A 15327-nucleotide genomic window follows, 5' to 3' on the forward strand; every position below is an offset into this window, starting at 1 on the left:
GACACTTCACTCATTAAATCACATTGCTCTGATAATATATAATGCCACTGAGTGATGTCTGGCATAGGTCATGTCAACACGGGAGGTAAAGTACGGCCAGGAAAGGGACGGGGGTGAACACAGACTGGGATGTCCATCCGGCTGACCCAGACTACCTGCTTCAAACACCACGATGAGGGTCGCCCACTTGAGGCTATGGTGAGAACATGGAACAGAGACAAGACAAACACCAAGGGATAGCTGTACGAGCCGGGGTCAAAACTAACGGACAATGCAGCAAAAAATCAGGATCCAAAAGAGTAGTCAAAATCCAGGTATAGCAAGAGAATATGGAAGCACGGGAATGCTGAGCACATTTTGACAGACTAATACCCAGCAAGGACTATGGGAACTAGTGAACATTATATAGAAGGTCAGGGGCCTGGTTCAGAACGTGATTTGACCGGCCCCCTGATACCACAATCATCTGTGTAAAACTTGACTGACTGCCAGTTACAGACACTTAATACAGTGCAGCTGCCAGAATTAAAGCCCGCCCGCTGGGTGACGTGGGCCTGCGGCGCCCCAGGTAGCTAGAAAGCCCATCGGGTATCCCTGACCTCACCTGGCCGGGAGCACAGTGATAAAGACCTGAAGCACTCTCATACAGTGTGCTCATTGTGATGGACGTCACTTGAACACAGGAAGGTAAGGATCTAGCAGGTGTATGTCAGGGTATGTACACAAAACAGCTTGTGTTTTGATACAGAGCAGTCAGAGAGCCCATGCTGACCCCTGTCCACTGTCATATATTGGAGGCTTTTAAGGGTGTTACGGGTGGGGTTATTGTGTTATTGTATAAGATGTAATGGGAAGGAGCTGAATTCCCAGTTAGAGTGTACAGCTGGAGCATGAAGTTCATCACAGGATATGGGAAAGTGATAACAATAGCGCAGACAGTTTGTATCAGAAGCAGAAGCAAAGCATGAAAGACCCCAGAGAGGTAGGAACATATCTTTTTTTTACCAATATATATATATATATTCGTTTATTAGACAGTTGAGGATAGGTTTCTTAATCAGACAACCCTGTAGCTGTCATGAAAAATGCCTTGACCCGCTGCAATCAATGACTTGTGACATGTCTAATGATATTTCTAAGTTATTTTTAACTGCTTTCTATGTCCTTAGTACAAGCTTTCACAGAATACCTTTAGACTCTAGAAGTCCAGAGACAGATCTGTATTGGCAGCTTATAAGGGTCTATGCAATATGAGGCAGGTGGTTTTTACTTGACGATCAGTGTTTATATGATCAATTAATTTAATAGATTTAATAAACAATATAGAAATATCTATATTATTATTGTTGTTATTTAAAATGAGTAAAAACAAATAAAAAATGTAAATATTTTGGAAAGTATAAATAGAAAATATAAATAATTGGGGAAGCATTTTCACCAGTGACCAGTAGGTGGCAGAGTTCTTCTGTGAATGTTCAGTCTCTGCAAAATGCAGCTTGAAAAATACATGTGAAGAAGTGGAGGCGTCGAGGTAATGAACAGTGTTAAGTATAGGAGCTGTAAATGGTAAATTACACATTTGGTTATCTATAATGTAAATCCATTTAACGATACTGAGCCATAGGCAGTGCGGGATCTTCAATCCTCTTTTGTTCTTTCCTGTAATGCTGATTGGCATTTTTGTAAAAAAAAAAAAAAATACTCATCCATATGGTGTGGTTTTGAAGGCACATCTGTGTGACTATGGCGTGGGATGATCAATCACAACTGCTTACAGTGATAAAGTACAATGTACCGGAGGGGGGGGGGGGGGGGGGGGGGTATTCAGCTTTGTTATTTTCACCGCAGCTCGGGCCACATAGTAAACAACAACGACTAACTTTGTAATATAGATTTATTAAAGAGAATATAAAAAGACACACACACACACACACACACACACACACACATATATATATATATATATTCATTTGTGAGAATTTCCCTTTAAGTCTAGTGTGTACATAAAAACTTGACACACGTTCCTGCATTTCTATCTAATGAAGGGAATTGTCACTGTAAAGTCACCGGTATATGTCAGTGACCTCTCTTATATGCCACAATGTGCAGCAGGGCAGTCCTTTCACTTTACTGGACAGATCTCAGAGACTGAAGGGATATTATCTTCCCTCCAGGCATACAGTAATGGGATATAGTAAACGTTTCTACACCTCCATTAAGAAACCTCAGCTAGGTCAACAAACTTATCGATTGTGAGAGCAGAATTGTGAACGCAGCTCTGGAGTATATCCTTAGGGTCCGTTAAGAATAAGTAATGCTGTGTTTTTACAGGAAAAATAAATATATGTGTGTGCGTGTTATAATAGTAAGCAAAGGTGAACATATGCTTGAAAGTTTGCAGACAAGTAGGGATCATTCAGACCTGAGTAATGATTGTCTAGCCGCTCAGTGTTGCGAGGAATAATCCGCAGCATTAGAGAGGATGATAAACTTCAGTCATCAGCATAATGTCATCTTCTTCCCGTGTGAAGGTTATTCTCTAATGAAGTCTTATTTCAGACTGATGCCTCTAATGTACAAATTGTATGTGTGCCAGTGCTGCTTTATTGATAGGTAACAAATACAACCATAGGAGCAAGTGGAATTCTCCTACACAAGGTTACTGAGAAAAAAAAAAAAAACATGAAAAATTCAGCAGCCGAGAATGCTGTAGGGATATATAGTCATTAAGCTGTAAATGGTGGAAATCGAAGAGGTGAGAAAAATAAACCATTAAGTAATAAAACCATTAAAATGAATAGCATCTGATATCTCAGGTTCCTTCTGTTTCACCGTCAGGTCACATGAGCAGCGTCTAGACTGCAGGGCAGATATATGGCGGCTCCTTAATATACTCTCATTATGGGAATTATTTCTTTTAGCAGGTGAAGTGTTCCTTAATACAGAGGAGCAACCGGAGAAGCTGGATTCCATGAGGAGCAGCTGCTATAGTTGGAGTGTGATAGTCCGCCATAATAGTCACTGGACTATCCTGGGAAATCAAAAAGTCCCCAGTTTTGCATGTACATTAGCCGGGTACTCATCCTGTTAACAATCCTGAGTATAACACTGTATGCTAGGGGCTTTGTCGTCATACAGTTAGATAAGAAATAATGTAAATGTGATTACTGCCTTGGATGGCTAATACTAAATTACTATTACTAGTATTGTTATTTAAAACAAGTAAAAACAAATATAAAATATAAATATTTGGCAAAGCATTTTCACCAGTGACCAGTAGGTGGCAGAGTTTTGCACACTACAGAATCTAGGCGGATCACCCACCACTTGCCCCCGTGCGAATCTCTGCCCATGCCATAGACTCCATTCTATGGTCAGGTGGATTCCGCCATTTGCCCGGAGATGCATGCAGAGGCAAGCGGCGGAATCCGTCATGGGTGATCCGCCCCAGGTCAGTAGTGTGCACTTGTGTGATTCTTGTTAGGTCACTGACATAGATATATTTTGGTCCAGTTTCCTTTATGATCCATGGCTTATCATTTAGAAGGTTAGTATCACTGTCAGTCCACTGGGAGGTGGTTGGACTAGTATGGTAATACTATAAGGCACTAAAGACAATCAAACCAGGAACAGCAAAGCAGAGACAATCATCTGGCTTTGGATCTCACAGTCTTTAGACCTGACTAGGTCCACCAGCAATGGAAGTTCTGACAATGGATTGTTTGTTATTCCTTTATTCTCTGTTACACACACTCACCTCCAGTAATCCTGTAGTGTCATCTGCTTCATGCCCGCTCATCTGCATCCATACATAACATTACTGCAGCTGGGTCATGTGACCTATTAATCAGACCACTAGAAAATGACATGACTACAGAATTACATCCTCACCTATCTGATGCCTCCTGGCAGCTCTCAGCCCTATCCCTTCCCCTTCAGCCCAATGTGCAAGGTGCCATCAGTGCCTGCAGATCTGACCCCAAAAATAGTGCAGCATGCAGCGTCAATATGCTAGAAGCTACGACATTCAGTAAGTAAACGGACCCTGTTATAAGTCAGTAGACGCTGAATCCAGCCATGTGTGGTGGTTCTGGTTATAGAGTAAACCACCTCGCAGTTGGTGCATCTTCTTGCTGCATTATTATTATTTTGTTAGTGAGTGTATATTTAGTATTAGCAAGAAGCAATAGGAAACGCTGGCTTCTGCTGCCGTCCAACCGTGTATATTCAGTTTGTACTGTATGCTAAACCCTCCTAATAACTATAACCAGCAGTCAATAGCAAGGTCTATTAAGAGCAGTAATAGTAACCCAGCACTTCAATTAACACTGTAAACACTAATGACTCTAGTAACACAATGTAGCAGTAAGTAACCACTGATAGAGGAGGCAGGGCGCCACCTTGTGGTGAATTATGACTATAGCCATACATACAACCAATTTTAAGGAGGCTTGATTACCAATAAATGGATAATTGGATTCAGCTGAACTGAGCAGTGATGTAGCTTACTGGTAGTATACAAATAATAGCTTCTCTATATACTGTATAATCAGAACGAGTGCACAGTCATAGTAAAGATACAGCCCTGCAATGTTTTTATTGCACTGTATTATAACCCACTTGGTTATTGTGTATAATAAAGTCACTACCATGGTTACATGGTATGAACCTTAATAGCTATAGGATTTAAAAGAGAATTGGTAACCTAATTTACCTAAATTGGTAATTACCTAATTACCTAAATTGGTAATTGTTGTTTGAATAATATGAAGCCTTTTCCTAGTACTTAAAGGGAGTCTTTAAAGGCATCTCTGGGTCCCTAAGTTTATAGCTACCACCTTGCTATTGACCATTAAAGCAACACTGTACCCACAATCTGACCCCCCCCCCCCCCCCCCCAAACCACTTGTACCTTCGGATAGCTGCGTTTAATCCAAGACCTGTCCTGGGGTCCGTTCGGCAGGGGATGCAGTTATTGTCATAAAAAAAAAACTTTTAATCCTGCAGCGCTGTGTCTAACGGCCGGGGCTTACATTTGTATATGCATTAGGCTGGCACAACCTCTCCTTCCCTCCTCCCCACCCTCCTCATCATTAGGAATGATCCAGAATGATCCAGGAACATTTACTGCTGTTTGAGCTTTGCACAGGTGTATTAACGATCCAGCTCATGTTCATTATACGCACAGGTGGGGAATAGGAAGCAATCTGCCTGGAGCATTCCTAATGATGAGGAGGGTGGGGAGGAAGGACAGAGAGGGTGTGCTAGCCTAATGCATATACAAATGTAAGCCCCGGCCGTTAGACACAGCGCTGCAGGATTAAAAGTTGTTTTTATGACAATAACTGCATCCCCTGCTGAACGAACCCCAGGACAGATCTTGGATTAAAAGCAGCTATCCGAAGGTACAAGCGGTTTGGGGGGTTAGATTGTGGGTACAGAGTTGCTTTAAAATTCTTCAGCCCTTCACTGCTGTCATCCTGAGTGATGATCAGCCCACAGTGCATGACCACATGAAACTAGCTGACTACATCATCTTGTATGGAATAAAAGTCACTAGGTCCTTAAAGTGACCCTTTTTGCATTCTCACTTCTCTACACAGGTGTAAAAGGTTTTAATTCCTTATTTTATATCATACGTCATGGTGCTTGTTCAAGGAATAAGTGATCTTTTATCAACTGCAGATTGTGTTAAGTGGGTGGGGCTTCACAGCAACAGTGCCACTTAGCCACGCCCACAGTGCCACCATTGGCCCCCTCCATGACGTCATAGGCACATCGGCCCTGTTCCCTCATTGATCATTGGAACAGGCTGGCCTAAAGGTCTAGGCCCCACCCCCTCTAGGTCGGCCTATACCAGTTACACGAACAATACTAATAAATATAAGAAATCATATAGAAAAATGAAAGAAATTTTTAAATATCTTATCAGAAAAAATGCCACTTTCTCCACTAATCAGGCAACTTTCCTGGTCCATCCCCAACTTTTTATTCAATCTGAATTAGCTGCTGAATTGAGAATCATCAGCTCTCTGAAGCATTAGGTTACCAATGTGCATATAAGTCTGTGGAGAAGACCTGAGGAAAAAGGGGGGTAGAGGCTGCAGAGAGACATAGGCAGAAAGAGAAACAGAAATAGTCTAGTAACTGCTTGTTATCTAATGCTGGATTGACAGCTTACACTGCTCATTACTGCTCTGTAATGGACTATAATATATTGGGGCTGCTTCTGAGCGTTTACCACAGTGATGTAAGAGAACAGGATTCCATCTTCTGTGTTGCAGTGTATAGGAGACATCTTAGCAGCTAGTCAACATCCACTAGCTCAGAGACAACTGAACTGTAGAAATGAAATCTGAAGAGATTAAATCTGATTAAAAACACCATATACAAGTTTTAATATGGCCAGAAATCTTGCTTTTCCTTATGTATCTGAAATAACAGATACCCTTAAAAATCCAAGTTATAGACAGCCCCTTTTAGTATGTAACACTGGAGCAGTGAATGAGCCTGTAGTTTTCCAGGCTACCACTGAGTGGCAGCAGATATCAACTTTCAATATCATTGTATACTTTTATAAAGTTATTTTTCCTATGCTTATTTTTATCCTTATGCAGATGGTTATGTAGTTAGGGGTGACAAAGTCCTGTTTGACTAAGAAACACCTTCTAAAGCTGTAAATTAACCTTAGAGTTTCATCAGAAGGACGTCTGACGCCGCGACCACCATCTGTTATCATAATTCTTCATCAGCATTGCACACAGGTACGCAGCTCCATCACACTGTAGCACTATTAAGCTCACAGGGCAATTTAGGAAAACAAATGCAGATGACTCAGCTTCACATCCCGGGCTCCTTGCTGCGTCTCTTAGCTAGAATAATACTGAAAAAAATAAGGAAATTGACCTTCTTGGCTACAGGTTTGAAGAATAAAGTGAGATGAGGTTGTAAGACTGTAGGAGAATTAAAGTATATACAGTTATTTTAATAATTGGTCCAGTTTAACTATTGTAGATTCAACATGACCACATTTACAATGAGTTTTAAGCACTTTTTAGACACTTTATAGCGATATCTGAAAAATATTTGTGCCCTTGGGGATGCGGCACTATTATAGGGGTTGAATATCTGGCATCAGTCAGGCTGTGTTATACAGTCATTAAATTGGACAGAGAAGCATGCGGCAGCGCACTCACCCTGCCTGCTCTAATGATTGACGGGCATCTGAACACTCAGCCCGATAAAATCTTTGTCAAGGACTTGATAGAGTTTTTTTTTTTTTTTTTTTTACTTTCAGGTACCCATAAAGATAAAGCTGTATAAGTGATTCAAATAGGGGGGTGATACTATACTTTTTCTTTTGTTATGCAACTTAAAGGGGTACTTCAGTGAAAACCAAATCAACTGGTTTTAGAAAGTTGGACAGATTTGTTAATTCATTCTAATTAAAAATCTCGAGTCTTCCTGTACTTATGAGCTACCGTATGTCCTGCAGGAAGTGGTGTATTTCTTCCAGGCTAACACAGTGCTGTCTGCTGCCTTCTCTGACTGTGTCAGGAATCCCCTTAGAAAACCTTTCCTGCTCTGGGCAGTTCTTGAAATGGACAGAGGTGGCATCAGAGAGCACTGTGTCAGACTGGAAAGAATACACCACTTGCTGCAGGACATACAGCAGCTGATAAGTACTGGAAGACGTAAGATTTTTGTTAAATAAAAGTTATTTAAAAATCTGTACAACGTTCTGACACCAGCTGGTTTAAAAAACAAAAATTCAGTAGTACAAGAAACGTTAGAGAAAATGCCTCTTTCACCACCCTAAAAAGCTGTCAAAAATCATTCTCCAGACATTTTTACTGAGGGGTTAGGTTTTATGCTGTCCATAGAAGTCTGTAGAGAGGCAGGAGAGGAAGAGAAGAGAGCTGCAGAGTGACACTCTAAATCTCTGGTATTTTGGATGCTTAGTAAAGATGAGCTCAGCTGGAGCATGCTGGAGTCCGATCGTTCAGCATTTGAATCCCAGTAGGGAGTCTGGGAAAACATGGATACAGCCTATTGTAGCGTTAGGGCTGCCTCCAACTTCAGCCACTGGCATTAAAATGCCGAACGATCGGATTCGAGCGTGCTCCACTTACACTCATCTCTAGTTTGTAGTACATCTCTAGTAATTTCACGGCCCTATTCCACGGAACGATTATCGGCCGTATTCGGACGATAGTCGTCCCCTGGAATTGACAGCAACGATCAGCCGACATAGTTAATGTTGGCTGATCATTGCGTTGGTTTGTCTTTCAAACATGTTAAAAAACAAAGGACTGACACAGCAACAATCTGCTGCCGTCGCTCTGTGGAATAGGCGCGGCCGCAGCAGATGCTTCTGTATCCTATGGGCTGCCCGGACGATCAGCGATCCCCCTGCAGCTCCCCGCTCCCCGTTTGCTCCTGTCAGTCGGCCCGTGCAATAGGGGCTTAAGGCAGTCACCTCCTCCTGTGTGTATGCTTGGTATGGGAGACATCACAGCAGATAGTCTCCGCCCACTAGCTCAGAGACAACAAAAAATTAAAGATGGCGCCCACAGAGGTGAAAAGTTACATGGTGGCTAGAAATAGTGCTGCTCCTCATGTATATACAGGGCGGCGGCTTATGCTAAAAGGTTTGTTTAAAGGTGATCGACTATAATATTCACTTTTCTTTGAGCTTTTTGCATTTTTATAATGTGTTTATAAACAAGAACATTCACACGTTTAGCATTTTGGGGTAATTAAGTACTTTCAAATTTGTTCAATAATGAATACTCAATGGACACTATTGGCGCTGGCTTTTACGTGTTTTTGTTTAATGAGTCTTCAAGCACCATACAGACCCCGCTAGGTGTAATCGCACCTTAGAAGGTGTTGCACAGATCTGATATCACTACCTTCCAGCCTACGATTCATTTCTTGGCATCCCGCCTAGGCTTTGACCACACAAGCCTTGTGTAATGGAGGTAGAAAGCGCCGGCCTCATTTGCATGCTAATGGAATAATTTACATACAGCTGTGTCCAATTTGCATAGACAAGGTTACTCTGAAGTGCTCTTTCCATCTTGAACGGATAATTTTCCGAAGAACTTCAAAACTTAATGCTAAATTCAGCCAAGGAGCTCATACGGCGGTTACGTGACGTCTCAGCCATTTCCGACACTTATCCACTTAAAGCTGTACAGATGCCGGCTGATGTGGGTGCAGCAAGAGATGGTATAATGGAAATGGAAACACTTATTTTCGAAAAAAATTAAATATTTATTTAAAAAAGTGCTTAGAAACTATTGAAGCTGCTGCTTCTTGGCCCTTTGGTTAAGGTCTAGTGTAGTTTCTGTTCTTCTGGCTGGAGGGGGAGGGAATGTGGTTGGTTAGGGGCCCATCCTTCTTTGGTCAAACACAAGCTAGCAGATGACTTAGACTAATTTTCACAAATTATTTCTAAAAACAGCGCCACTCTAATTCATAGGCTGTGTCTGGTATTGCATCTCATCCTGTATTACTGCATCAGTGTATGGACTGTAGTAGCACGGCTTTACCTGTAGCTTACGCTATTTGACTGTGACTTACGTTGTATTTTGTCTTTTAGGGCAAAATGTTTCAGAGGGAAGAAGCTTCAAGGAGATTATGATATACGAGTTGAACAGGTAATTTGAGTATTTAATTAAACATTCTATTTTTTTTTTTTATATTTTGTGTTCTGGAGCAATGTACTGCTGCCAGTCATAGACAGTAGTGTAAGGCATTGCTTCTTCCATTATTTGTAATGTATATGGTGGCATTGAATGTAATGCCTGTGGCGGCAATAATTGTACCGTGTATGGGGACATTACAGTTAATGCTGCCATACACGATGTAATCAATGCTGCCATACACAGTACAGTTAATGCCGCCATACGCATTACATTCAGTGCCACCATACACAATACAAATAATGCTGCCATACACAATATAATGAATCTGTATTGTGGTGATGGATGTAGTGTGTATGGTGGCATTAATTATACTATGTATGGCAGAATTAATTGCAGTGTGTATCCTGGCCTTGAATGTAATGTATATGGATGCCTTATCGTATTTTGGATGGCAGCATTAAATGAATACTTAATATTAGCATTGTTTAAGCGTTATTTATACTGTTCATGGCCATATTAATAGTACTGTGCATGGCTTCTTTCATTGATCGCTAAACAGCATCATCTAGTGAGCTGTGTGTATTGACATTAATTTGTCTGGCAAATAAAGGGGGGGTCAGAGAGGGCGCATCTCCCTCCAGCTGCCCCATAGACACTGCGGTCCCATGGGCCGCGGCGCCTATGGGGTTAACTGCCAGGGGGGCAGGGACAGAGGGGGGAGGCAGGGACAGCATGACGTTCCTGGAACGTCATGTTGCAGGAACTAGCTGCTTTACATGACATTCCGGGAACGTCATTTTGCGGCATGGGGTTGAAGAGACTCTGTCAATAGGTTTAGGCTGTATTATTTAAGGGTAGCATAAAGTAGTGAGAGAGATGCTAAACAGAATGATGGATCACCAACATTGTTCTGTGCAGCTGATCCAGAGATATCTTTCTGAATAACATGGACAATAAGTAGTCCTCTCCATTATGTGCATGAGCCCAGTAGTCCTCAATATTCATGAGAAGCAGAAAACTCCGCCCACCAGCTGCTGATTGGAAGTTATCTATCCATGCAGTGCATAGGTAGTCAACTGTCAATCAGCAGCTGGAGGACGGAGGGAGAGGTGTGTCAGGAATCCTATTCTCCTGCATATTAGGAGAACGGCTGAACAGAATGATCTCATTAATACACCTGTACACCGATCTGTTCAGCATTTCTGTCAATAGTTTATGCTGTCCTCATTTAAGGTCGCAAACCTAATGACAGATTCCCTTTAAGTTGATGCATTTGAGTAGGAATAAAATTTGGTCCCATTTCTGGATAGTGTAAACAATAGTTCCACTGAAAACGGTGGAAACAAACAACACAGTTTACATTCAAGAATATAACAATACCTCCATAAAGATTTCAAACATCAACATTTGTAGCTAATAGGAGATACGGTAATGTTGAGCTGTGAAATAAGCAATAAGTTATAATAGTCTGTTATGGACAGTACCATTGTTATTCCTCCTGTTCTGAGTCTCTGACGTCCTTCTCAATTATCTACTCTTTGCTTTTTCCTTAATCTAGGCGGAGTTTTCAGAAATAAATCTTGTTGCTCATTCTGACGGGACGTTCGCTGTAGATCTGCAGATGTTCCGAAATGGGACCCGAATTGTCAAGTGAGTCCAACGCATTTGCAGATATCTTCATTTCATTGGATCCAAATTAAAAGGGTTAAGTGGTTTAGGGGGAATGCACACAGCTGCTGATACGTACACTTTAACGGGCACATACTGTATATACTCTTACAGTCATCCAATTTCCTTTATATAATCATCCTATATGCGAAAAAGTCACTTTATTTGCCAACACATACTCATATATTATTATAACTCTTTTTTGTTTTAAGGTCTTTTCGACCAGATTTTGTCCTTATTCGACAACATTCCTTTAGCATGGCGGAAAATGAAGATTTTCGCAACCTCATCATTGGCATGCAATATGCCGGTATACCCAGTGTGAACTCTCTGGAGTCAATTTACAACTTCTGTGACAAGCCATGGGTGGTAAGTGTTATGTAAAAAAATAATATTACTTGTAGTCTCAGCAAAATCATGTAACATTATTTAATGGTCACTAATCTGTTCTGTGTGTATATGAGGAGTAGCACTATATCTGGCCATAATATAACTTGTATGCAGCATTTATACCAGTTTTTAAGTTATTCCTGGTGAGTGTAGATTAGCTGCTATGATGTCTCCCGTACATTGCACATATAAACTACTATAGTGTTTAAGGTTTGTCTGTTTGCTGATGACACAAAAGTGTGCAATAGGGTTGATATTCCTGGAGGTGTCAGTAATTGTGGTCCAAACAATAGAAACTGCAGTTCAATATTTCCAAATGTAAAATAATGCACTTGGGGAGGAGAAATCTTCTATCAGAGTATCATATCGGCAGATCTTTGTTGGAAAAGACTTCAGAAGAGAAGGATTTAGGGGTAGTGATTTCTGACAGCCTTAAAATGAGTCACCAGTGTAACCAGGCGGTGGGGAAAGCAAATTGTATGTTGTATAGCTGTATGGTTGTATATGCTGTACAGCCTGCCATATGTAATTATACTAAGAACTAAATTGCAGTATTCGTTTTCTCATGTGTTTCCCTCATAAAGTATTAACCTCAATATCATTCGTATTTTACAGTTTGCCCAACTCGTATCTGCCTATAAAACTTTGGGAGCAGAAAAGTTTCCACTGATTGAGCAGACATACTACCCGAACCACAAGGAGATGGTAAGTTTCATAGCCTTCTGTGCTTTCCTGTTCATGGTCCCCTGTCACCAGCAGGGGGTGCTATACGCTGCAACTTTTCCACACAGAAATCACCCATTTTTAATTAATTGCTTTACAGCACATATAAATTATTGATTCACTTTTATTCTATTTTTTAAAAGGTTAGTTCTCCAAAAATATTTTCTTTCAAATCAACTGTTGCCAGAAAGTACCAGAGATGTATAATTTACTTATAATAAAAAAAAAAAAATCACAAGTCTTCCTATACTTATCAGCTGCTGTATGTCCTGCAGGAAGTGGAGCATTCTTTTCAGTCTGGAGAGCTGGAGAGTTTTTGTATGGGGATTTGCTACTGATATGGGCAGTTCCTGTAATGGATAGAGTTGGCAACAGAGAGCACCCTGTTAGACTGGAAAGAATACGGGATGGTACCCAATGGCTTCTTTCCAATTAAGACCAGCAGGACAAGGAGACGTCACCGGAGACCATCACAGTGACTCAGAGCCCTGTTCCTGGCCAGCTTTATAACTATGATTCTTAGCAGTTCCAAGTGAATCACACATCACTGTACCGGATACTGTCAGTGTTTCATGCTGCCTGTGGTTCAGGCAGCATGAAACTGATGAGGGTTTCAAGTGTTACTTACACCCAAAAAAACCCAGACATGTCAAAAGTTTTGATTGGTGGAAGTCTTAGTGCTCAGTCAATTTTGAGCGGTGAGCTAGGGAGAGAAGCATACAGGTGCATGCTTCTCCCAGCTCTTTATAGCATTTGGTGGGAGGGGCCAGCACTGAGATCTCAACCAATCAGAATTGTTGACCTGTACTATTTGAGTGATTTAAAGTAACGCTTTATGTCCCACCAGTAGTTTGTGACAGGTGAGGGGGCATCTTAGTATTTTAACTCCTTCAGAAGTGTAGTGTGCAGCTCAGCAGATCAAGATAGTGATAGACTTTGTAATTTTTATTTCTTTATGGGAAAGTACTAATGCGACCCTATCAGTCTTACCTCCAGCATGCATTTTTATTTCAGGATCTGTAGGCGGTGTGGTTAAAGGGGCTATCTAGTGTTAGAAAAACATGGTCACTCTTGTCTCCAGTTTGAGTGTAGGTTTTGCTACTTACTTCCATTGACGTGAATGGAGACTAATTTCAAACCACACCATAACTGGAGACAAGAGTGGTTTTGTCTCTGAAAGAAAGTGCCATATTATTCTAATGCTGTATAACCCCTTTAAAGCGACTCTGTACCCACAATCTGACCCCCTCAAACCACTTGTACCTTCGGATAGCTGCTTTTAATCCAAGATCTGTCCGGTGGTCCGTTCGGCAGGTCATAAAAATAACTTTTAATCCAGCAGCGCTGTGTCTAACGGCCGGGGCTTACATTTGTATATGTATTAGGCTGGCACACCCTCTCTCTACTTCCTTTCCACCCTCCTCAACATTTACTGCTGTTTGAGCTTTGCACAGCCCATGTTCATTATACAAACAGGTGGGGAATAGTTAGCAATCTGCCTGGATCATTCCTAATACTGAGGAGGGTGGGGAGAAAGGACGGAGAGGTGGTGCCAGCCTAATGCATATACAAATGTAAGCCCCGGCCGTTAGACACAGCGCTGCTGGAATAAAAGTTATTTTTATGACAATAACTGCATCCCCTGCCGAATGGACCCCAGGACAGATCTTGGATTAAAAGCAGCTATCCGAAGGTACAAGTGGTTTGTGGGGGTCAGATTGTGGGTACAGAGTCGCTTTAAGTATTACTATCTGTATGAGCACCTATGTCCAATATTGTGTAGATTATAAAAATTAAAGCATCTGTGCCTCTGTCTCATGAGCCGCTTAAAGGTGAAGCGAGACATCACTGCCTGTCCCTTCTCATCAGATCATAGTGTGACTGTGGATAATTCACTGAGAAGAACATCATTCTAATATCCACAGAGATGAAGTGTAATAATACAGTGACCTGGACTGGTAAGAATCCCGCTAATAGCCGATCCCCGGCTGCTGATAGGATGATCCCTCTCTGAACTCCCCTAAGGGCGTGATGACGTACGGGTACATCATCGGTCCTTAAGGGGTTAAAAGGTTGTTCTGCTGAAAAATACCTTTGGCGAGAACATGACAAACAGCCTATTCTTACCTTTCCGCTCTCCCCCGGTGTCCTTCTACGTTGTCTTTGGGTCCTTGCTAACGATTCCACCTCCACTTCAGAGACAGACTCGTCTTGCAATGACAACCGCCTCGTCAGGCAATCACTGACAGAGATGGGACAGCGCTGCGGCCATTGATTGGCTGAGCAGGCTGTCACTGCCGAGACAAATGTGTCTTTGAAGTGGAGGCGGGGTCGCTCAGCCGGGACCCAAGGATGGCATAGGAGAACACTGGGGTAGCGCAGAAGGGTAAGAATAGGCTGTTATGTTCTCTCCAAAGGCAGCAACATATTAAAAGTTAATTTCGAGTGGAAGACCCCTTAACCCCCTGAGCATGTCCTTCCTCTTTAAAGTGGAAAAGAACTCCTAAGCCTGTATGACAATTTTGACAGTAGCCAATCAGAGGAGGCAGAGGTCCAGGAAGGCAGCAGAGAGCAGCAGTTGGAACCAATAATAAGATAGGAGGCGTGTCTTAGACTTATTGAAGAGACTGTAGCTGAACTGTACGCACAGATCACAGCTCCGCCCTCAGAAATATCCATTGAAAAACGGCCAAGCAGCAAGATAAGTGGCAGACACAATTCCATATAAGGGTCTGTTCACACGTACAGACTCGCTGCGTAAAACTTGCACAGAACTCGCATGAAAGTAGCTGTGTTTTTTTGTGGTGTTGAACTCGCCTGTGGAAATCATGTGAAAATCAAAACTCACATGTAAAAATTGCACCAAACACGCAGCGAGAATACACATACATTG

The 15327-nt window shown here is 41.8% G+C and overlaps 1 protein-coding gene across 1 annotated transcript in view; it reads left to right on the forward strand.

The window, feature by feature from the left end:
- The window catches only part of SYN2 (synapsin II), a 215388-nt gene that overhangs the window by 112450 nt on the left and 87611 nt on the right, over positions 1-15327 (forward strand). The window contains exons 2-5 of the mRNA XM_069967083.1: positions 9608-9665; positions 11212-11303; positions 11534-11690; positions 12327-12416. Coding sequence (XP_069823184.1) covers positions 9608-9665; positions 11212-11303; positions 11534-11690; positions 12327-12416 — 397 coding nt within the window. The remainder of the gene's footprint in view (positions 1-9607; positions 9666-11211; positions 11304-11533; positions 11691-12326; positions 12417-15327) is intronic.

The sequence above is a fragment of the Dendropsophus ebraccatus genome, chromosome 4, assembly GCF_027789765.1.
Source record: "Dendropsophus ebraccatus isolate aDenEbr1 chromosome 4, aDenEbr1.pat, whole genome shotgun sequence".
In the NCBI taxonomy this organism is placed as follows: Eukaryota; Metazoa; Chordata; class Amphibia; order Anura; family Hylidae; genus Dendropsophus; species Dendropsophus ebraccatus.